Source organism: Microcaecilia unicolor, chromosome 12 (genome assembly GCF_901765095.1).
Source record: "Microcaecilia unicolor chromosome 12, aMicUni1.1, whole genome shotgun sequence".
NCBI lineage: Eukaryota > Metazoa > Chordata > Amphibia > Gymnophiona > Siphonopidae > Microcaecilia > Microcaecilia unicolor.
The window spans coordinates 15,178,223-15,202,298 of NC_044042.1; the positions used below are offsets into that span (position 1 = coordinate 15,178,223).

The window sequence follows — 24,076 nt, forward strand, 5'->3', positions numbered from 1 at the left end:
ACCGGAGGCTGAAAAGCGTGTCCACCCACCCTGCTTGAGACAGAAAATACTGAGGGGGAAGGACAGGATGCCGAGAGATGTCTCAGCTCAGTTTTCAGTTCTCCACCTGCTGGTTGGACATAACTATCCCACAGGTTCTAGAATAGTGGGAAGCTACATAATGGAAAATTATGTTGGCAGGAGACAGTATGAGGCAATTTATAGAAAATGATTAAAAATATAGCTTTTTGTCTGCTTTGGATATTTTTGACTTCTTTTGAAGGTAAAGGCTTCCTTGTTTCTTTGGGAGACACTGAGTCCCACTGCCATCTTCAAAATGATGAAATGGGCATGCCTAAGTCTAGCACAGATTGAAGGAAAGTCAGCTGTATACTCAATCAAGAACTGACCTGAAAGTACAAAGAAAATGTATAAATTAAAGCTATTAAAGCTTATGGTTTACCTCTTGCAGTTAGGTGGTGTATAATGTTCTAAATTTTATAACTTTAAATCTCTGTTGAGGAAAAAAGGACAGAGTTCTTTGATTAACTGTTACAAGAGCAGAAATTTGCCAGCAGACTAAACACAAGTCCACTAAATCTGTGAAAGCATGCTTTCTCCTTTTGGACAGTACTAGTTTAGTCAGCCTGAGAAAAGAAAACATGAGTAAACCAGTTCAGTGCTGCTAATATATTTGCATAACAGTTAACTGGAACCAAAGCACAAATGTTTTACAAATCGGAACTTGACACACCAAAAACCAATGTACATATTAAAAGATAGCTATCAAGCCCCACTCATCTACTAAGCTTTCTATTTTTAAATATGGACATCTGGAAAGGTCTCTAAACAGTTACCTGTTAGCAATAAAAACAGAAACAAGACCTAAAAATAAAATTACAGGTTTTGTTCATATAAATTTTAGACAGACATCACAAACTCATAACTTGTTGCTATTCTGGATGAAGAAATTCAAATAGTTAATTTGCATAAAGAGAGCATCTGAAAAAGAAAACTATAAAATTCTAGTTCCGAAGGGCACTGAAGCATTATGGAACAGGCAGAATATACAATATAGAAATAATTTGAATATTAAAAGGTTGACCAGAGTAACTAAAGGGACTCAATAAGAAGGGTCAGGAAAAAAAAAAGGCAGTCCTCAGAAGTATTTCCTCTCATATTTAGGGGAAAATAACCTTTTTCATGACTTTGTTTGTATAAATAGGCTGTTAGTCTATAGAAGTCCAGGGACTGCCAAAAATTCTTCATTTCAGACTCCTATAGGTAGGTTAACACACACTTATCGGCAGTAGCAGGAGAAAGAAATCAAAAGCTGAAATTATGGACTAGCTTCTCCAGGAGGTTAATATTCTTAGCACCCCCCCCCCCCCCCCCATTGTCCTTAACCTTCCTAGTGATATGAACCACTGTTAAGCTGAAATTTACAACCTACTGCAAAAGCTACAGTGAAATGAAGTGATTATTTTTATGAAATATTGCCCCATTCATAATTTCTCAGGGCCAAGGTGAATATTTTTTTTTTAAACTAAAAATTGAAATTCATCAGAATGTCTCCCTACCGGAAGATGAAATTCCTAAATTAATGTTTTTATTCAAAGAATGTATATATTTAATCAAGAGATGTTGCGAATTTTTGTTTCCACTATTGTCAAATGAATATTCAAGGAAAATGAACTTTTCAATGAGCCTTCATTTTGTCAGCATTACTCGTTTTCAAACTGTTTTAAAACCTGTGTGACACTATCCTCAGGCCAAATGAAAATCTGCAATTCTATGGTTCCCCTTAAATACAATACAATAAATTCTCTCACTCCTTAAAATAAGTGCCTAATTCACATTAAAAACAAATGAAAATATAAACAGTAAAATAAGCTTTTATATAGAGAAATTGCAATTGCAGTGGAGGAGTGGCCTAGTGGTTAGGGTGGTGGACTTTGGTCCTGGGGAACTGAGTTCGATTCCCACTTCAGGCACAGGCAGCTCCTTGTGACTCTGGGCAAGTCACTTAACCCTCCATTGCCCCATGTAAGCCGCATTGAGCCTGCCATGAATGGGAAAGCGCGGGGTACAAATGTAACAAAACAAACAAACAAACAAAAAACTAATGGAAAGTGAACACACACTGCCTTATTTGTAAGCTTACTGGCAATTGTTCTAATGGAAAACATGTTACACAAATATTGCTTTTAAATATTACTCCTACCTGTGCTCCTTGTGTTCGAGTAACTGACAATCTCGGCACGTCAGCCTATCACATGTTTCACAGAAAAGTTTTAACTGTTCCTGTTTGTGGACTGGACAGAAGACTGGACGCTGGCCTGATGTTCCCACAGATTCTTCTACAATACAAATCATGTTCATAATGTCAGAAATACTTTCTAATTGCATAATATGCTACTGCATATCATTCTTTGCAAACCACATGTATTTTTCCTGTGACAACTATGTTAACAGAAAGTGGCAAACACCATACATCCCCCCCCCCCCCCCCCCCCCCAAAAAAAAAAAAACAGCTGGTCTCGTCTGTCCAGTTATTCCTGTCCGCCCTGCCAAGGAAACACCCCACCTGCCAGCCACAGAGCACAAGTGCTTATACTATTCCCTGTCCAGGACATTTTGCTGTCTTCCGCCTTCCTCCATTTTCAGATAGGCATAACAAGGAACCTTATTTAGTACATGCCCAGACTTCCTGCCCTCTCCCCAATCTGATCATAAAGCTGTGTAATGTATTTAGCTATGACTATTAGAACGGTTCTAGCTTCTTAAATACCTGTGGCTTTTCTGGACCGTACTCTGCCATCCAACTCAGTCAACATGTGGAACAAAGAGCCAGAGACCCGATTACACGAGTGCCTGTATTTCTACAATGTCTTCTAATTATTTGCAATTAATGATTCTGTGTTAAACACATAAGCATCAGCGTACTGGGTCCATCAAGCTCAACATTCTGTTTCCAACAGTGGCCACAAGTACCTGGCAGGATCCCAAAAAAGTAAAACAGATTTCATGCTGCTTATCCCAGGAACAAGCAGTGGATTTAAGTCTACCTTAACAATGGTTGAGAGACTTTTTTATGAATTTGTCCAAACCTTTTCTAAACCCTGCTTTGCTGCTTTTACCACATTCTCCAACAATGAATTCCAAAGCTTACACATTGAACGAAGGAATACGTTTTCCAATTTGTTCTACATATGCTTATAGGGCACACACTTTTGGGAAAAAAGGTCTATAAAATCATGAGTGGAGAGTGGATGTGAATCGCTAATTTCCTCTCTCACCTAGGCCGTTTCTTCTCCAAGCTGAAAAGTCCTAGCCTCTTTAACCCTTTCCTCATGCGGATGTCATTCCGTCCCCTTTTATCTTTTTGGTTGTCCTTTTCTGTACTTTTTCTAATTCTGCTATATCTGAGATGCAGCAACCTGAACTGCACAAAGTATTCGAGGTGTGGTCGCACCATGGAGCTATACAAAATCATCAAAATATCAGTTTTTTCTCCATTCTTTTCCTAATTCCTAATGTTCTATTTGTTTTCTTGGCCACCACTGAATACTACAAGGAGAATTTCAACTTAAGTACATAAGTAATGCCATACTGGGAAAAGACCAAGAGTCCATCGAGCCCAGCATCCTGTCCACGACAGCGGCCAATCCAGGCCAAGGGCACCTGGCAAGCTTCCTAAACCTACAAACATTCTATACAATCAAGCCATTGTGACATCACTAATGAGGTTGGCTCTTATTGGCGGAATGAGCCACTATGACATCACAATAGGTTAAATCACTGCTCTATGTAATAAAAGTGAGCCAAGTAGAGGACATAAGTACATAAGTAATGCCACACTGGGAAAAGACCAAGGGTCCATCGAGCCCAGCATCCTGTCCACGACAGCGGCCAATCCAGGCCAAGGGCACCTGGCGAGCTTCCCAAACGTACAACATTGACAACACCCAGATCCTTTTCCCAGGTGGTGACTCCTAATGTAGAAGCCTGCATCATGTAGCTATAGTATGGGCTGCTCTTCCCTATGTGCATCACCTTACATAGTAACATAGTAGATGACGGCAGAAAAAGACCTGCACGGTCCATCCAGTCTGCCCAAGATAAACTCATGTGTATACCTTACCTTGATTTGTACCTGTCTTTCTCAGGGCACAGACCTTATGTCTGCCCAGCAGTTTTTCCTGCCTCCCAACCACCTGTCCCGCCTTCCATCACCGGCTCCGGCACAGACCGTATAAAAGTCTGCCCTCCCCTATCCTCGCCTCCCAACCACCACCCCTCTTCCCCCCACGTGCTCTGCCACCCAATTGTAGCTAAGCTTCTGAGGATCCATTCCTTCTGCATAGGATTCCTTTATGCACATCCCATGCATGTTTGAATTCCGTTACCGTTTTCATCGCCACCACCTCCCGCGGGAGAGCATTCCAAGCATCCACCACCCTCTCTGTGAAAAAATACTTCCCGACATCTTTTCTGAGTCTGCCCCCCTTCAATCTCATTTCATGTCCTCTCGTTCTACCGCCTTCCCATCTCGTACCTTGCACTTGCTCACATTAAATTTCACTTGCCATTTGGATGCCCAGTCTCCCAGCCCCATAAGATCCACTTACGATTTAACAACTTTGAACAGCTATCAACAAATTTGACCACTTCACTTGTTATTCCTATTTCCAGCTCATTAAGCAGTAATCCCAGCACAAACCCTGGGAACTCCACTATTTATCCTTCTCCACTGAGAATAATGCTCATTTGACCCTACTGTGTTTTCTTTCTTCTAACCAGTTCAGCACCACAACTCCTAACCTAGGACTTTTAATTTAATTTTCACAAGAGTCATGCACGAAGTACTTTGTCAAATGCTTTCTGAAAATCCAGACACACATCTGCCAGCTCACCTTTATCCCCATGTTTAGGTTTAGTCACGCCTTCTGAAGTCTGCTGTTTTAGCTGCTATCTCCACCAGGAGGGCACGCCATATATACAACACACGTAAGAAAATAATTCCTTGCTCGTTCCCTTGGAGCCTCATATCATCCCTCAAAAATGTTTTCTTGAGTATTAAAGAAATGTAATACCTGAAAGATATCTCCCCATCTCTCCTAGGATATACAAATTCAAATCCTAAGGCATTAATCATAAGATTATTGGTACATATTCTGTCCTATTTTGGCAACTCTTCTCTAGACTGCTTCCCCTTTTGTCTGTTTCCTTCAAGAAGTATGGCCTCCAGGACAGTGGGCAATGTTCTAAGTGAGATCTCGCTAGAAGTTTCCAGTGACATCACAGGAGTAAAACAAATAAGATTTATTGGGATTTATTAACCGCCTTTATGAAGAGATTCCCTCAAGGTGGTGAGCTTGGCATAAAACGTACAATTTTGTTATAAGAGAGAAATCATTTATTTGTAACATTTGTATCCCACATTTTCCCACATATTAGCACGCTCAATGTGGCTTACAAAATACCGTAATGGTGAACGCCAAGTACGGTAGGTATTAAACAAAGCATTAAAACATAAGCATAATCATAATCAATTAGGTAAACTTGAAGATGGCAAACTGAATCCTAGAAACAGGAATATGATACAGTATCAGGAATATACACTACTAAACAGTACATTGAGAATATTTAAAAATAAAACCACTTCTGTCCTGCAAGGCTAAGTCTTTAAGAAAGTACAGTCGCTTATAACAAATTACCATGGAAGGATTCAGAGCATGTGGTACATGACATTTGCTTTCACAAGGTGGGCAAGCATACTCTGTTCAAGCTTTAAATAGTATAAGACAGGATACTGGCCTAGATGGACCACTGGTCTGACCCAGTACAGATACTCTTATATTCTTATGCAACTGGGCATCCAAATGGCAAATGACGTTTAATGTGAGGAAGTGCAAAGTGTTGCATGTGGGAAAGAGGAACCAAACTACATCATGTGATGCAAGGTTCCACATTAGGAGTCACCGCCCAGGAAAGACATCTAGGTGACATTGTTGATATGTGAACCTCTCTGCTCAGTGTACAGCGGTGGCTAAAAAAAACAGAATGTTAGGAATTATCAGAAAAGGAATGGAAAACAAAAATGAGATAATGTCTCTATCGCTACATGGTGCGACCACACTCAAATACCGTGTGCGATTCTGGTCACCGCATCTCAAAAAATATATAGCGGAATTAGAAAATGTATTGAAAGGTCAACAAAAATGATAAAGGGGATGGGACTTCCCTATGAGGAAAGGCTAAAGCGGCTAAGGCTCTTCAGCTTGGAGAAGAGACAGCTGAGGAGAGATATGATAGAGGTCTATAAAAAACTGAGTGGCGTGGAATGAGTAGTGAGTAGATGTGAATCACTCGTTTACTCTTTCCAAAAATACTAGGACTAGAGGGCACACAAAGAAGCTACTAAGTAGTAAATTTAACACAAACCGGAGAAAATATTTTTCACTCAACGTGTGATTAAACTCTGGAATTTGTTGCCAGAGAATGTGGTAAAAACAGTTAGCTTAGCAGGATTTTTAAAAAGTTTGGATAATTTCTTAAGTCCCTAAGCCACTACTAAGGTAGACTTGGATCCACTGCTTATTCCTGGGATAAGTAGCATAAAATCTGTTGTTTTTTTAATTATTTGGATTTTTTATACCGCCTTTGCTAGCTAGCAGTTCAAAGTAGTGCACAATAATCATAAAACAATAAGCAAAAGGAAGGAAAGGAACTACAATGGTGAATAGGAAAGCGCAATAAGGCCATACATATCACCAATACAGAAGGACAAAACAGAGAAAGGGGAGGGAAGAGGAGAGGTGGGGGAGGGCAAGGATATGGCTAATCAAACACAAAAAACCTACTGCACTTACTCTGAAGAAGGGAAAGCTTGTTGGAAGTTATAAGTTTTAAGAGACAGTTCAGACCGAATAGTGAGAGGTAAGGAATTCCACAGGGGTGGGGGCAGCGAAAAAATGATCAGTGCCTGGTGGACTCATATTTTGGACTGGGAAGAACGAGCCTTGGTCATTCAGGGAACGGAGGGTCCTGCTGTGTGAAGAGGGAATTGTGAGGGAAGATAGAATGGAAGGCCGATCCTGAAAGCCTTGAAAGTGAGAATAAGTACTTAAAAATAAATGTGCTGTTCGACTGGAAGCCAATGATGCGACTTGAATAATGGAGAAATATGGTTGGAACGGCAAGCATGGCAAAGGAGTCTTAGGGTGGTATTCTAAAGGGACTGACCATTACAAAAAAAAAAAAAGAAGTTGTTTACTGTTTTGGGATCTTGTCAGGAACTTGTGACCTGGATTGGGCAGTGTTGGAAACAGGATACTGGGCTTGCTGGACCTTCAGTCTATCCCAGAAAGGCAATGCTTATGTTCTTATATTAGAAGCCCTATAATTATGTACTGAACAAATCAATAAGGTCAAACTTACAGCTGTCTGCTATGCAATATATTTATTGCGCCAAGATCTACAACTAATCTGGTCATCCCCCATTAGGTACCTTTTCTATCACAGGTGAAATATACTCTAATCACTTTTGACTGATAATATAAATAAAACTCACGCCAGTCACCTGGGATGAAAAGTCAGGAGTAAAGTACAAAAATGAAAGATATCTTACCTGACGAGACATCCTCTTTCTTTCGGATCATGTGATCTTTAGTAAATTTTACTCGCTGGTGTGCCTCTATGCAAGTTTTACAAAGCCATTCCCCACATTCTACACAGAAGCCAACTGCACTGGCATTATCTTCACAACTAGTACACACCTAAAAAGAAACAAAGAGACGGACTGTGTGGATCTTATGGGGCTGACAACTTATTTACTTAAAACGCTTAAAGGCCAGCTTCCAAGAGTTAGAAAAATACAAGCCACACATACATAAGAGCACACACAGGCATCCAACAAACAGAAAGAACAACCAAATACCAAAAAACATACAACACAGTCTGTCAAAACCTCATCCAAAAACACAGTGTTGCCTCAATAAAAAATAAAAGTGGCTTAAAAAAATCTTTTGCCCAACAGCACCAAACCATGCATTTTATATATTTACTGATCCTATGGATTATTGTAATTCATTTTTTTTGTATTGTACTATAGCTTTGTGAATACTGAGAAGGCGACAGAGAACACCTAAAAGTGACCAACTTTACCCACTCCCACAGTCAAATTAAATCCTGACCATGGGTCAAGAGAAATTCTCTCCAGTAATTCAAGGAACTACTACTACTACTATTTAGCATTTCTATAGCGCTACAAGGCATCCACAGCGCTGCACAAACATAGAAGAAAGACAGTCCCTGCTCAAAGAGCTTACAATCTAAGGAACACAGCAGTAAAGGCATATCAAACAGATCCAGTGTACAAAAAGAGGAACTTGCAGGGCCATGGCAGCAAAAGAAAAGCAACTGTCCATTAAGTGCAAAGCATCATCATGTGATCCATATTCAAAAGTGGAGTGGAGGAGTGGCCTAGTGGTTAGGGTGGTGGACTTTGGTCCTGAGGAACTGAGTTCGATTCCCGGCCCAGGCAGCTCCTTGTGACTTTGGGCAAGTCACTTAACCCTCCATTGCCCCATGTAAGCCGCATTGAGCCTGCCATGAGTGGGAAAGCGCAGGGTACAAATGTAACAAAAATAAAATAGATACTATTGGAGATTCTACATGGAATGTTGCTACTATTGGAGATTCTACATGGAATGTTGCTATTCCACTAGCAACATTCCATGTAGAAGGCTGCGCAGGCTTCTGTTTCTGTGAGTCTGACGTCCTGCACGCGCGGCCACATTGGTGATCTGCAAGGGCCGACTTCTACATGGAATGTTGCTAGTGGAATAGCAACATTCCATGTAGAATCTCATATAGTAGCAACAGTGGAGGAGTGGCCTAGTGGTTAGGGTGGTGGACTTTGGTCCTGGGGAACTGAGGAACTGAGTTTGATTCCCGACCCAGGCAGCTCCTTGTGACTTTGGGCAAGTCATTTAACCCTCCATTGCCTGCCGCATTGAGCCTGCCATGAGTGGGAAAAAGTGCGGGGTACAAATTAAAAAAAAAAAAAGTATGATGTACTGCTGGTCTTCAAAGAAAATTATGAGGGTAATATTCAGCTACAACTTGAAGCTGAATATACGTTCTATTAACTTCTGTTAAATATACAGGAGGTCACACCATTATTTCAATGAAAATGAGGACAAGAGCCGGTGGGGGGAGGCGGGGCTGGTGGTTGGGAGGTAGGCCTTGTTCTGGGCAGACTTCTACGGTCTGTGCCCTGAAAATGGCAGAAACAAATCAAGGTCAGGTGTACACATAAAGTAGCACATATGAGTTTAAATTGTTGGGCAGACTAGTGCAGGTCTTTTTCTGCCGTCATCTACTATGTTACTATGTTACTTCAAATGTCCAAACTGTGGCAGCAAGTAAATATATCTTTGTGCCTACATTTATCCGACTCCTTTTTTTTTTTTCTGTCTCAAAACACTTCTTTTTAATATTATACACTCTATTTCACACTCCAACGTTTGATGCAATACTTCATATTGACATAAAGAGACTAATGTTGAGGATCGCAATCTGAATTCCATGAATTGTGGAGAATGTAATAAGCACTTAGCTTTAAATATTGCTCCCTAATTGGGCTCTCTGTTTCACTTCCTTACAAGCTTCATCAGAGGACTAAGTGCTGGAAATCCCATACTGACCAGAATTAAACCTATAAAACATCAAAGCCTACGTTAATGCCAAAAATTCAATCAATAAAAAAAAAAAATCAGAAACTGTTGAAAACACTCACATTTTCAACAACGTCAACTTCTAACAAGGCGGCCTATGCATTCACAACACTAACATTCTCCCTAACCAGAAGCAGAACTCCACTCTTTAAATAACTATTATTCCACTATTCTAATTCGGGAAACCAAATTGGAAATGGTCATTTAAAGACTGTCAAAAAAACTTTTTCAAAGCAATTTGATCAAAAGAATGCTGTCTACTATGAGCATTTAAACCCTTCGGTTCTAAAAAGTCTGTGGTGTGGATCCAACACTGTTCATGTCTTATCAATATCTGGTCCCAATTTCATCGAATATTTGGCGGAACATAAATCACAACATACTTAAAAAGTGTCACAGATTCTTTAGGTATACAGTGTGCAACAAGAGGTGCGATGTTTAGTAATCCTTTTATGTAAACTAACTCATAGTAGTCTTCCCTACATAAAACTTATGGCACATACACTAATGCATAAACCACATAAGATTATTGGTATATGGTTTTGTGCCTAATTCTAAAATGTTTGTCATCTATTGGATTAATAAATCTCCAATGTAAAAGAACACATCTTGCAATGACCACACTGAAAGTGACCACATTGGTTAACCACCAAGTTCTTGTTTAGACAAATCCGCAGGGCTCAGTATCTCCTTAAAATTGTGTGATCTTGAAAACGCAACTCGTACTTGATCTTGAAAAACCTCATGGGCTCGCTTTATAGCCCAATTTCTGTTAATAATGCTAGCCACCACTTTCCCACCCATTGAAAACTTCACAACAAAAGAATTAGTCTTCTCCATCAAATCTTCCTGCTGGGTTCTCTCAATAACATTTCTCTATTGTTATATTTTGCCCATTTATATTCAGACTTGGCCACTTTAGCTGGATAAAGTGAAGATACTTAACCTCTAGCAGATGTTCTCCGAGGACAGCAGGCTATATATTCTCACATATGGTAATGCGATCCACGTTGCCCGGTCCGGAGCTTGTATCAAGCTTTTACAGAGTTCTTTGGAGCACGATTCATGCTCCACTGCACATGCATGAGTGCCTTCCCCCCCGCCGCACAAGCATGGAACCCACAGTACAATACTATAGCTTAGGAGAAAAGGGAGACAAATCCAAGGTATCTGTGCTTTCTCCAAGGACAGCAGACTAATATTTTCTCATGTGGGGAATCCCTAGCTACCAGGCTCACTGAAAAAAAAAAAAAAAAAAAAACAACAACCAATGACGAAGTGCACCTCGCAACGGTGAGGTCAGAATATATAGATAAACCTGAAACCACATGCAAATTGGCGACAGTGTAGCCTGGGACAGAATAAAAATGGGTCTAGGTGGGTGGAATTCTAGAAACCAAACTAATGCTGCATTACTATCTATCCAAATCTACTGTTATGTATGGCATGCTGCTTAAAGCATGCTATCTAAAACAGGAACAAAATGTGAATGTGTGGAATGAAGACCACACAGCTGCCTAGCAAATTTCTCCAGTGTAGGCTAACACCACAGCCATGGCTCTGACACTGCGAGTCTGAAGAGGATCCTCCTGGGCAGTCCAGACTGAGCGTAAAGAAAATAATCAGGTAGCCAATTAGATATTGTGCATTCCTCGATGGCGACACATCCTGTTGGGATGAAAGGAAATAAAAAAGTTGAGGAAAATGCCTGTGGTACAAGGAGTGCAATGCACACCCACCAGGGGTATAAGAACTGCAAAAGAACGTAGGCAAGACAATTAACTGATGTAGCTAGAACACAGAAACAAGCTGAGGCAGGAACCTAGGGTGCGTGCAGAGAACCACTACTGCGATGAAATATTGGAACCTCCACCAGGGCTGGAGTCCATTGACCCTGTGATCGGAACAGCCATCAAAAACAGGTGAAGCATGTCAAACGATAGAAAAATAAGCAGCTCAAAAGGAGCACTTATCAAGTGGGGAGATCAACTTTGAGGTCCCCTAACATACAGATATGTGACTGGGGTCTGTGACAAAAGCAAACTTCGTACAAAAACTAGAGGTTGCAAAGATGAGACGCACTAAGTAAACTGAAGTGAACCCCACCGAGTTGGGTGTCAGACCAAACCAGAAAAATATAGGTAAAGGAAGTAGAATACCCCAGTCGAAAACAAAAAGACTTCCCCGTGCATAGCACCCCTCAAATGCAGAGAACAGAGCCAATCATTGCCCTGAACCACAGGGAGTAGGAAGTTCAGGGAAACCATCCTGAACTATTCTGTGTTCAGAAAGTTGTAAAGGACCCTTAGATCCAGGATGGTTACAATTTATGCGAAACAGTGAGAGTTTGTAGTAGATCAAAGCAGTAGAATTTGTCAAGACCAACAAGATTAACATGTGTTTTGATAATGGCAGGTTAATGGGTTTTTAGTTTAGTTTCAAGTGTTTGAGGTAAGCTGAGCAAAGGAACTTGTGTCTTTTCTGTCCACTGTCATATTTAATAGTGATGTAATTCAGTAGACTGGATGGTTACGTTGGTTCAGTGGGGATCCACTTCTGTTCACGCTGACGAAGTATTTTTCGAACATCTCCTCTTCTTTCTGTAATCCTTATTTGTTCTAACACAGTACATTGCAAATCTGAAAAAAACATGTTTCTCTTAAAAAAACAAAAGTGCAAGTAGAGGTTCATGTAACTTATGTGCTTGAATGCAAATGTCTATGCTCTATTAATCACGTTTTTAAGGATCGAGAAGTTTATCTTATACAATACAATTTACAGAGACACTAATAAATATATTATGTTCTCAGAAGAGCATGTGGTTTCTGCATAAAGTGGGTTCACCTTGCCAGTATGTGATCAATAAACTGAGCAGGACCCACATACCTTATGATGACCACTTCCTCCTATTATGTCCCTACTACAATTCCATATTTCTGCTGTACACAATATGTCATTCAAGTTACTAATTCTCTGATATGCAAACAAAATTCTCATTTGATGAAAACAAGGATACACATTGAGCATTGAAATATGTCTTTTGACAGCTTTCACTAAACTATTAGTATGGACATTGTATTTCATTACAAATGTTAAAACATCTTTTCTTGTCTGATCTGTTCTAGAAGATTACTCTATTATATAATGCTCTTTTATTATTTATTAATGTGTCCGTGTAAATTGTATTATATAGGGTGTCATTTCTCTTAATGGAGAAGGGTGAATAGTGGAGTGCCACAGGGATCAGTATTGGTACTGGTGCTATTTAACATTTATAAATGATCTGGACATTGGGATGAGTGAGAATTAAATTTGCAGATGACTAAATTTCAAAGTTGTTAAAACACTTGTATATTGTGAAAAAACCTTAGCAAATTGGAAGACTAGAATATCAATGGCAGATGAAATTTAATGTGCACAAATGCACATTGGCAAAAGTAAAATGAATCATAGTTAACTGATACTAGTGTCCACCTTGGTGGTCAGAACCCAAGAAAAAGATTTAGGTGTTTTCGTAAATATGCTGAATTCTACTCAGTGTAAAGCAGTGGCCAAAAAAAGCAAACAGGATGCTAGGAATTATTAGAAAAGGGATGGTAAATAAGACCAAAAATACTATAATGCCTCTACTGCTCCATGGTACAACCGAACCTCGAGTATTGCGTTCAGTTCTGGTCGCCGTATCTCAAAAAGTTCAAAGAAGAGCAACCAAATGATATAGGGATGAACTCCTTCTCAAATGAGGAAAGGTTAAAGAGATTACAGCTCTTCAGATTGGAAGAGAGACAGATGAGGTGAGATATGATTTCGGTCTACAAAATCCAGAATGGTGAAGAACAAGTGGAAGTGAATCGATTTTTTACTACTTCCAAAAGTACAAAGACTAGGAGTCACTCAAGAAAGTTACATGGAAATACTTTTAAAACAAATAGGAGAAAATATTTTTTCACTCAACGAATAGTTAAGCTCTGGAACTCTTTTTCCGGAGGATGTAGTAACAGCAGTTAACATATCTGGGTTTTAAAAAAGGTTTGGACAAATTCCTGGAGGAAAAGTCCATAGTCTGCAATTTAGACAGACATGGGGGAAGCTACTGCTTGCCCTGGTATCGGTAGCATGGAATGTGGCCACTATTTTGGGTTTCTGAAAAGTACTTGTGAGCTGGCTTGGCCACTGTTGGAAACAGGATACTGGGCTAGACAGATCATTGGTCTGATCCAGTATGGCTTTTCTTATGTTCTTATGGAAAGGCTTGCAGATGGAGACAACCTCCATTCCTGTGGAGGGGAGGTCAGATTGTATTTCATAGAACTCCTCTGAGAAGTAACGGGGATGTTCATCTGACTTCCATGCACCCTTCATCGGTGTCATCCAGGAACTCCTCATGGGAGTGCTGAGCCCAAGTCTGCTTCAACAGAGAGGAACTGACTTGAAAAAAAGAGGCATTGAAGAGTGGGTTTCACGTCAGAGGCCTCAGCACAGGACAATGACCATATAGGGCCGATTCAAGAGAAAAAGCAGGCGCAAGCACCTTTGGTGTCAATGTCCTCTAAACAAAGCCAACCAGGAGCTCAGGGAGCAATGCTTGGATGTCCCCATAGAGGGGCAACATCGGTAAAGGCTGGGGTATCGGTGTAGAAACAAGCTGCTGAAGCAGTGTAGCCGCACTGCAGGCTGAGGGCCATGCTGGGCTGAGTGGAGCCAATGCACTCCGAAGAAAGCCAGCAGCTAAGGGAACAAGGTATCTAGTCTTGATGCTCAGACTCGCACAGCGGCATCATATGGAAGTCTTTCTGGCGTTTACACTCCTCGGTTGGTCCTGGGGGTCAAATAGCAGCCGATGGCAAGGCAGGTGCCGATGCTCCCGAAGTCAACGTCAACACTGCAGATATCGATGCCGACACCAAGGTTTCAGACTTAGCTCCATAAAGAAGTCCCTGTGAGCCACTCTGGCTAACTGGGTTCTGGCTTGAATCTCAAGGCACAAAACACAGACGGGAAATGCTCAGACCCCAAACACGAAAAAATTTTTAAAAATTAAAAAAAAAAAAAAAAAAAGAGTGGCCGTGCAAGAAGTGGTCCGATTCCAATAGAAACTGGGGGAGTTTCCGAAGGAAAATGGAAACACTGGATGGTGCCATAGATGAAACATCAGAGAAAAAAATAAGGGAAAGACCCGACTGGGGCTGAGCACAGTAAAGGAAAAAAAAATAAGAAAAATCAAACGGGAAGAAATTTAACCCAAACGAGGAACAGAACTAAAGAAAAACAAAAGGCACAAAAGAAGCGCTCAAAGAACCAAACCAGTAGCTGTGAGACAGAAAAATGCATCCTCCACTCTCCATTTGGGGGGGGTGGGGGAGGACTGTTGATCCTGTGCTCCAAAAGCCTCTGTAAAAGCTTGATGTAAGCTCCAGACCACGCAACACAGATCGTGCTACCCACATGTGAGAATATTAGCCTGTTTATCCTCTCAGAACTTATTTATCTCATTTGTACCCCACAGTTTCCCAACAGTGTTAGGCTCAATGTGGCTTACAACAGACCACAGAGGCAGACGCCAATGCAGTAAAATGAAGCTAATACAGCAGAAAAACCTACAAGAGATATTGGGGAAGAGTAGGAATGGATGGAAGGATTAGGGAAACCTGGAGGGAAGAGGGAAGGGGAAAGTGTCCAAAATGTCTCTAAATCGATACAGATCTCTAGAACTGTTTAGCTTGATTAAAATTACATTTCTTCATACAGATCCTCCAAAATCTTAAAAACTGTGATAAAAAGCAAGCTGTTCCTCAATTTTACAGGAAGCCAGCTCTGATAGTGCAAGAACGTATTTCAATCTGTGGATTTCCGGAATACCTTGGTAAACTTGTCCCTCAATTGTCACTTCAATACCCAAAAATTGTACCATCATTCTAGAAGAAAGTACTAGTACATTTTATATTGGTGTGACAAGAAGTCAACCATATACCAAATTAATTCAGTTCTTCATCACCTTCACAAAGCAAAAAAATGTCATCAATAAACCGCCTCCAAACGGCTAATGTGTTACCAAATGGTGAATTCTCAATCCATTTTTCCTCAATTTGACATGAACAAATTGGCAATTGATGGAGCAAAAGTGGCTCCCATTGCAATCCCTGATATCTGTAAATATTGTTCATCTTGAAACAAGAAGTGATTCGAAACAAGAAGTGATTCTCCATTAATGCAAGTCTAGTCAATTCAAGCAATCAAGCAAACATTCTGAGGGTATCCTACATGGTCTTGACCTCAATTCTAACACATCTGATACTACCTCCAAAGTCTCCAATTGTGGAATGGAGGTGTATAATGATGTAATTCATAACATGACAAGGATAGGGTTAGTTTTGGCTAGATATCCTACTTCATCTAATTAATTCAAAAAAAATATGTTCTGTCCCTTATATAGGAAGAGCTCATACAAATGGAAGGTTTCAAAAACATATCCACAAAAGATGATATTGCCTCTGGGACAGAACCTCTAGATAAAATAATAGAAGGGGGCAACTATAATTGCTTGTGAATTTTAAGCAGGGCATAGAACACAGGAATTATAGGATGTTTCAAATATAAATATTTACATTCTCTGTTAAAAATCGAATCCAGTCCACATTGTATAATCTTCAAATTTTTTGATTGAAGCCATGATGTTGGATCCTCATCAAACACTATAAAGACGTGGATACATCTTCCAACTGTCTTTCAACCTCTGCTACATAGGAAGCAGAATCTTGCACAACTACAGCTCCCCCTTTACCTGCCCTTTATCACTATATCTGTCATATCTTTTAAACATCTCAATATTTAAAGCTAAGTGCTTATTACATGCTCCAGAATTAATGGAATTCAGATTGACATAAAGAGAAATTAATGTTGAGGATTGCAATGTAAAGCATTGCATCAAAAGTTGAGCGTGAAAGGTAATATTCAGCTGCCAGCGTTCTGCGTCAGTGCCAGCTCCTATCCAGGTACTGGCACCAAACATCTGGGAAGTCAGCGGACTGCAAAGTTATGAAGGTACCACCAATATTAAACAGCAGTATATAGATAGCTAGCTTGTTAATTTAGGACAGCCTTGTGGTCCTAAGGTAGCTGAATACCATGGCTGAATATCAGCAATGCCTGTATAACTTCTGGTTCTGCCCTGACTTTGTCCCCGAAATGCGCTGGCTCTAACCAGTTAATAAAATTATAGGAGCTGAATGTTAAATTAATCATAGCAAGTAGAATACAGTCAGATAAGCAAAAACACCCACCAGGAAGCAAGAATAAAAAATTGGAGAAAAGACCTCAATGAACCTTGAAAGTAAAGCTTTTACAACTGCCACAAAATAGCAATTAGCTTACTCAAGGGAAACATCATTGGTCACAAAAACTTCACCACCCTCCATACAAACACTCACAGTCTATATTATAAATTTATTTATCCAAATAACTTCCCAACACTTTCAAATTGAAACAAAAAGTACTTAGCTTTCTAAAGAAACAGTGCACATGGTGTCCCAAATGTACCCGGAACTTCCATCACCTTCCAGGCAATAAATGTACAGAGGACATTGGCAAAGCTATCCCCTACCTTCTCCTCTTTATCGCTTCAAAAACTCTACGAATAACCACACAAACTATAGATGCCCTCTCCTCACTGCACAACACTATTGTAACTCCACCAAAATGTAAACTGTAAGACAGTTTGAACCGAATTTTGTATTTGGATAATGGTGGGATACAAGAATCCATAAATAAAATAATTTGCTGTGTCTACACACTGCTCTAGAAAAACCATTAGATGAGGCCCCATTTCGCTCATGCTGCTTCAGGGGAACCAACTTCTCAGAACCAAATGTTGCTATTGACAACTTTCCAAAAGGAGAGCAAATAATTTGGCATGTCTATATACTGCTCCAGAAAAATACATTAGACAAAGGCCCTGTTTCGCTCATGCTGCTTCAGGGGAACCAACTTCTCAGAACCAAATGTTGCTATTGACAACTTTCCAAAAGGAGAGCAAATAATTTGGCATGTCTATATACTGCTCCAGAAAAATACATTAGACAAAGGCCCTGTTTCACTCATGCTGCTTCAAGGGAACAATTTCTCAGAACCAAATGCTGACGCAGCACTAGCAAAACGGGGGCTCCCTGTCGGGTTGAAGAGCGGAGACCACTGGAATGAGTGGAACACTACAGCATTTGGTGGAAGCTAAGTGATTTTTTGCGGTGTCCCCGGCTTTATCACATATAAATACTTTGGAAAACTGTATTAGGAGTGCATAAGAAACTGACTTACATGTTTGCAGAGACACACACAAATACCAGTTAGAGAGTGGTTAATCATTTTGATGGAGTTTTTTTTAAGCTATATGATGGCACGCTGAACCTACGCCTTATAGCCTGTGTTGGGCTGGCTGGGTGGCAAAACTGAAGCTTTTTTCTCCATCTAGAAGATTGACTATAAGTTACACAGAGTGGGGTGTCCTACATGACATTTACATAGCCAGTGTGAGGCTGTGTTAGGATTTTTGATTAAATTTTAACTGCCAGACCCTCGACCATTCTTCTAACGTTCGGAGATCCCTTCTCACTGTTTCTACTCCCTCCAGGCTATTTTCGTGTCATCCACAAAAAGGCACACCTTTCCTTCCAGCCCTTCAGCAATATCTCCCACAAATATATTAAACAGAATAGGCCCCAGCACCGACCCCTGAGGAACTCCACTGCTCACCTTCCTTTCCTCCCAGCGGATTCCATTTACCACTACCCTCTGCCATCTGTCAGTCAATCAGTTTCTTATCCAGTTCACCACTTTCGGTCCTAAGTTCAACCCTTTCAGCTTATTCATGAGTCTTCTGTGGGGGACTGTATCAAAGGCTTTGCTGAAGTCCAAGTAGATTACATCTAGCGCACGTCCCTCATCCAGTTCTTTGGTCACCCAGTCAAAAAAGTCAATAAGATGTGTTTGGCAGGATTTTCCTTTGGTAAAGCCATGTTGCCTCGGGTCCTGTAACCCGTCAGTTTCTAGAAAGTTAACTATCCTTTCTTTCAGCAGCGATGCCATTATTTTTCCTACCACCGACGTGAGACTTACTGGTCTGTAGTTTCTCACTTCTTCCCTGTCTCCATTTTTGTGAAGAGGGACCACATCCGTTCATCTCCAATCTCGCGGAACCTCTCCTGTCTCTAAAGATCTATTAAATCTTTAAGAGGTCCTGCCAGGACCTCTGAGCTCCTTCAGTATCTTGGGATGCATCCCATCCGGCCCCATAGCTTTGTTCACCTTCAGATTCTCCAGCTGTTTATAAACTCTTTCTTCCGTAAACGGCGCAGTATCCACTCCATTCCCAGACTTTCCCTCGGCAGCCAACTGCAGTCCTTCTCCAGGATTTTCCTCTGTGAACACCGAAGAGAAATAATTGTTTAGCAAGTTCACTTTATCTTCATCACTCTCCACATAGCCACTCATTATCTTTCAGTCTCGCAATTCCATTCCTATCGCTTCTCCTTTCTCCAATATATCTGAAACTTCTTGTCACCTCTCTTTCTTTAGCCATTTTTCTTCCGCTTGCGCTAGCCGTATTTCCCTCTTCGCTTCTTTCAGTTTAATCCGATAATCTTTTCCGTGATCCTCTCGTTGCGTTCTTTTGTATTTCTTGAACAAAGCCTCTTTTCCTCTTATTCTTTCAGCTACTCATTTGGAAAATCATGCTTCTCTTGTTTTTGTTTACTTTCCTCACAAAAAGATCAGTCGCCATAGTTATAGCAGCCTTTAGCTTGGACCACTGTTTTTCCACTTCTCCTACGCCTTCCCAGGCCAACAGCTCCTTCTTCAGGTATTCCCCCATTTTAACAAAATCAGTACATCTGAAATCCAGTACTTTTGAGTTTTGTGCGTCTGTACTCCGCCTTTGCCCTTATATCAAACCATACGATGTGATGATCACTATTACACAGGTGGGCACCCACCCGGATATCGGAAACACTACCTCCATTAGTGAACACTAGATCCAGCATCGACCCTTCCCTCGTGGGTTCCGTCACCATTTGTCTGAGCAAGGCACTTTGACAGGCATCCACAACCTCCCTACTTCTTTTTGATTCCGCAGACGGCAGGAGGTCTGTAGATAACTCTCGTGTGGATACAGGTTCCGTCTTCTCTTTCCAGGATTATTTATTTTAGATCATTTATACCTCGCCTTTTGCCACATGTTTGCAACCCCAAAGCGGCTTACAATGAGCTAATAAAATAAATACAATTACAGGTATATTACATTAGTGAGGGGCGGGAAGACAGGGTGAGAAGGGAGAGGGAATGGGAAGAGAGACAAAGATGGACGGCAGGAGGCCAAAGGAAAGATGGAGATCCAGGCAGAGGTGACTGACACAAACAGGGCCAGCAAGGCGATCCTCACACGGGAGCTGCAACAGTGCCCTGCTGGAACACATGAAGCACAGAAGAAACAGCAACAGTATGCAGGCATCCACAGCAACGGAGTAAGCTGTGCAGGAATCAAAATGGTGGAACGGTCGTCCTCTGTGGCTCCAACTGTCAGGCTCTCCAGACCAAGGACCTCCTCCACTGTCCCTCCATCAGGCTGAAAGAAGAGGAAGAGCCGGCGATGTCAGCAGCGTCGTCAACTCCAACACGACGGGAGGAAGAGCGAGAAGGCAGCAGACTCCCAACGAAAAAGATGAAGAACGAGGGACAGGCAACAGTGCAGCAACCAGCGGTCAACGGTCGGCAGGCCGTACGACAGGAGGCTCGGGCAGAGCACGCCGAGGACGGTCCTGTAGAGCGATGGAGACCGGCGGCACGGACGAACCGAAGAAAGCCCGTGCCAGGAAACACCGGCCCGAGCGAGCACCCCCTACTGACCTGGCACCCGCTACCGCACCGACAGAGCAAAACAGGCCACCCGCTGGCACCAAAACACCGACGGCAGCCAGCCGCTCCCCGAATCAACTTGCTCCAAATCACATGGCAAAAGGAGCCACAGATCACCAAGGACCCCGAAGATCATAATTGGGCCAGATCCCTGGCAACCAGCGGGCCACTCCGAGATGGTGACAGGAGCTGATGGATCATCAGCCCGTTAAGCAGCGGCCATCCTGAATATATGATCCATAAAGCTTTTTTTCCCCAGGTTCCCCGCATTTATGCTGGAAGATGCCATGTATTAACACTATATAAAACTTTGTTATACAGTGGCATGTAGTGCTACACACAGTGCCTTTTGCTCCTACAATCCTCCCCTTTCAAGGGGTTAAGCTCTAAACGGAGCTGATCTGTTTGAAACACTAGCTAATAATAGGGTGCATTTACTCCTGAACAAATGTCCATAACAAGGTATCATATATTGATAAAACAAAGCTAAGAATGACACCACCACTTATGTATCTAGGCTTAATAAGTGAGTACCAGATAATGTGATCAAGCTTCAAATGACACATAAACAAAGAAAATATATGTCAAAAGTCAATACAGGGTGCAACAGAATCAATGATTCTGAATTTTAAAAAAAGGACTGTATGAGCCATGGAGGCGATTTTCAATACTATGTAAGCGTAGGAAAAACCTATGAAGTTTACTTGCACTAGAAGGGAAAGTTAGGTTCTTACCTTGGTAATTTTCTTTCCTTTAGTCATAGCAGATGAATCCATTACGAGTGGGTTGTGTCCATCAACCAGCAGGGGGAGATAGAGAGCACTGAAAAACCATAGTGCCTCATGGCCAGCTAGCTCCATCTGCCTCTTCAGTATTTGAAGCTTCCAAAGCAGTGTTACACCGCAAAGCATAACAACATGAACTCTCCTCATAGCGGATGAACGCCCCAAACTGGAGCTATAAGAAAGGAGGGAATGGACTCATCCTCCTGGAGGGAATGAACTCATCCTCCTGTAACTGAACAGAAATCCTGAAGACGGTTTTCCAACTTCTCCCAATGAGGGAACATATCTACAGGAAAAACTGAACATAAAATTAACATAGTAACATAGTAGATGACGGCAGAAAAAGACCTGCACGGTCCATCCAGTCTGCCCAAGAAATGTGCCACTTGTTTGTGTATACCTTACCTTGATTTGTACCTGTCTTTTTCAGGGCACAGACATAATGAACCACAGAGGGAGGGCTCATGGATTCATCTGCTATGACTAAAGGAAAGAAAATTACCAAGGTAAGAACCTAATTTTCCCTTCCTTGTTATCAAGCAGATGAATCCATTACAAGCGGGATGTATCAAAGCAATCCCTAGATAGGGTGGGAACAAGCCACACCACGCGCCAGCACTTCTGCTCCAAAATGCGCGTCTCTCCTGGCAGCCACATCCAGCCTGTAATGTTGGGCAAACGAGAGCTTAGAAGCCCAAGTAGCTGCACTACATATCTCTTGAAGAGAGAGTGCTCCAGTTTCAGCCCAAGAAGAGGAAATCGCTCTTGTGGAATGTGCCTTAAAGGCTTCAGGCGGAGGCCAGCCAGATAGCAGATATGCTGAAAAGATAGCTTCTTTGAGCCAACGGGCTATAGTGGCCTTAGATGCTGCAGACCCTCTGCGCGGACCTGACAAAAGAACAAAAAGATAGAGGTCCTGAAGGCTTTTGACATGTGCAGATATTGCAACAGAGCCCTTCGCACATCTAGAAGGTGCAACTGCCCATAGGCTTCTGGAAACTCCTCTTTAGAAAAGGAGGGCAGGAAAATAGGCTGGTTTAGGTGAAACGCTGAAACCACCTTAGGCATGAAGGAAGGCACCGTACATACCATTACTCCGGACTCTGAGAACTGCAGAAATGGGTCTCGACAGGACAGCACCAGGAGCTCAGATACCCGTCTCGCCGATGTCACGGCCACCAAAAAGACCGTCTTTAAGGTCACACCCTTCTCCGAAGCTCACCTAAGCGGCTCGAAGGGCGAACACTGAAGGGCCTTTAAAACTAACCCCAGATTCCAGGCCGGGCACGGAGCCCGCACGGGATGACGGAGCCGAAGCACCCCTCTAAGAAACCGTGTCACATCCAGGCAAGCAGCCAGAGAGAGGCCAGAGACCTTCTCTCGAAAACATGCTAAGGCTGCCACTTGAACACGCAGGGAATTATAGGCCAAGCCTTTTTGTAAAGCATCCTGCAAAAAGTCAAGTATCGGCGAGACAGAAGCCCGCATGGGTGTGATCGCTTTAGAAGCACACCAAGCCTCAAATTGGTGCCAAATCCTGGCATAAGCTGGAATATCCCTTGTCTCTCAATTGTGCCCTCTCAATAGCCATGCCGTAAGACCAAAGAGGCAGGCGTCCTCCATGGTCACCGGGCCCTGTGACAACAAGTTCGGTACCAGAGGTAACGGCAGGGGATCCTCTACCACCATCTGCCGGAGGTCTGCATATCACGGCCTCCTGGGCGATGAGAACCACCTCTCCTTGGTGGAGCCAAATCCGCAAGAGTACTCGCCCTATCAAGGGCCACGGAGGGAACACATACAGGAGGCCCTGAGGCCAGGGTTGAGCCAATGCATCCAACCCTGCCGAGCGAGGATCTCTCCCGTCTGCTGTAGAAGCACGGGACTTTGGCATTTGTGCTTGACGCCATAAGATCCATTACGGGCTTTCCCCATTTGGCAGATATCTGCAGGAATACTTCGTCTGCAAGTTCCCATTCCGCTGGGTAGATTCGATTCCTACTCAGATAATCGGTTTGCACGTTGCTCTGACCTGCAATATGAGCTGCTGACAGAAACTGCACATGGAGCTCGGCCCAGTGGCAAATCTGCGTGGCCAGCACTGCTAGTGCAATGCACTGAGTGCCTCCTTGGCGATTTATGTAGGCCACTGCTGTCGTGTTGTCCGACAGAACTCTGACAGCCAAACCTTTTAGGGTCAATTGAAAGGCCAGAAGCGCCTGGAAAATCGCTTTCAACTCCAAGCAATTGATGGACCACTCCAACTCCTCGGGTGTCCAAAGACCCTGGGCATGCCTTCTCTGGTAATGTGCACCCCAGCCCTGCAGGTTGGCATCTGTTACCACCAGGTACCAATCGGGGAGCGCTAGCGGCATTCCTCACCGCAGCATGCTGTCTGAGAGCCACCACTCCATACTGAGCCGGGCCGCAGGGAGCCACGTGAGTCTACATTGATAATCCTGAGATATTGGAGACCACCACTGAAGTAGGGAGCACTGCAGAGGTCTCAGGTATGCTCTCGCGCAAGGCACCACTTCCAAAGTGGCCGTCATCGACCCCAACAGTTGGACTATGTCCCAAGCTCGCGGGTGAGGCATCCTCAGGAGCAGACGGACCTGGTTCTGAAGCTTGCACCACCTTTGCTCAGGTAGGAAGACCATCCCCGAG

At 42.4% G+C, this 24,076-nt stretch overlaps 1 protein-coding gene across 1 annotated transcript in view; it reads right to left on the bottom strand.

The window, feature by feature from the left end:
- The window catches only part of TRIM33 (tripartite motif containing 33), a 149,419-nt gene that overhangs the window by 85,758 nt on the left and 39,585 nt on the right, over positions 1-24,076 (bottom strand). Inside the window, 2 exon segments of the mRNA XM_030220415.1 lie at positions 2,204-2,339; positions 7,613-7,760. Coding sequence (XP_030076275.1) covers positions 2,204-2,339; positions 7,613-7,760 — 284 coding nt within the window.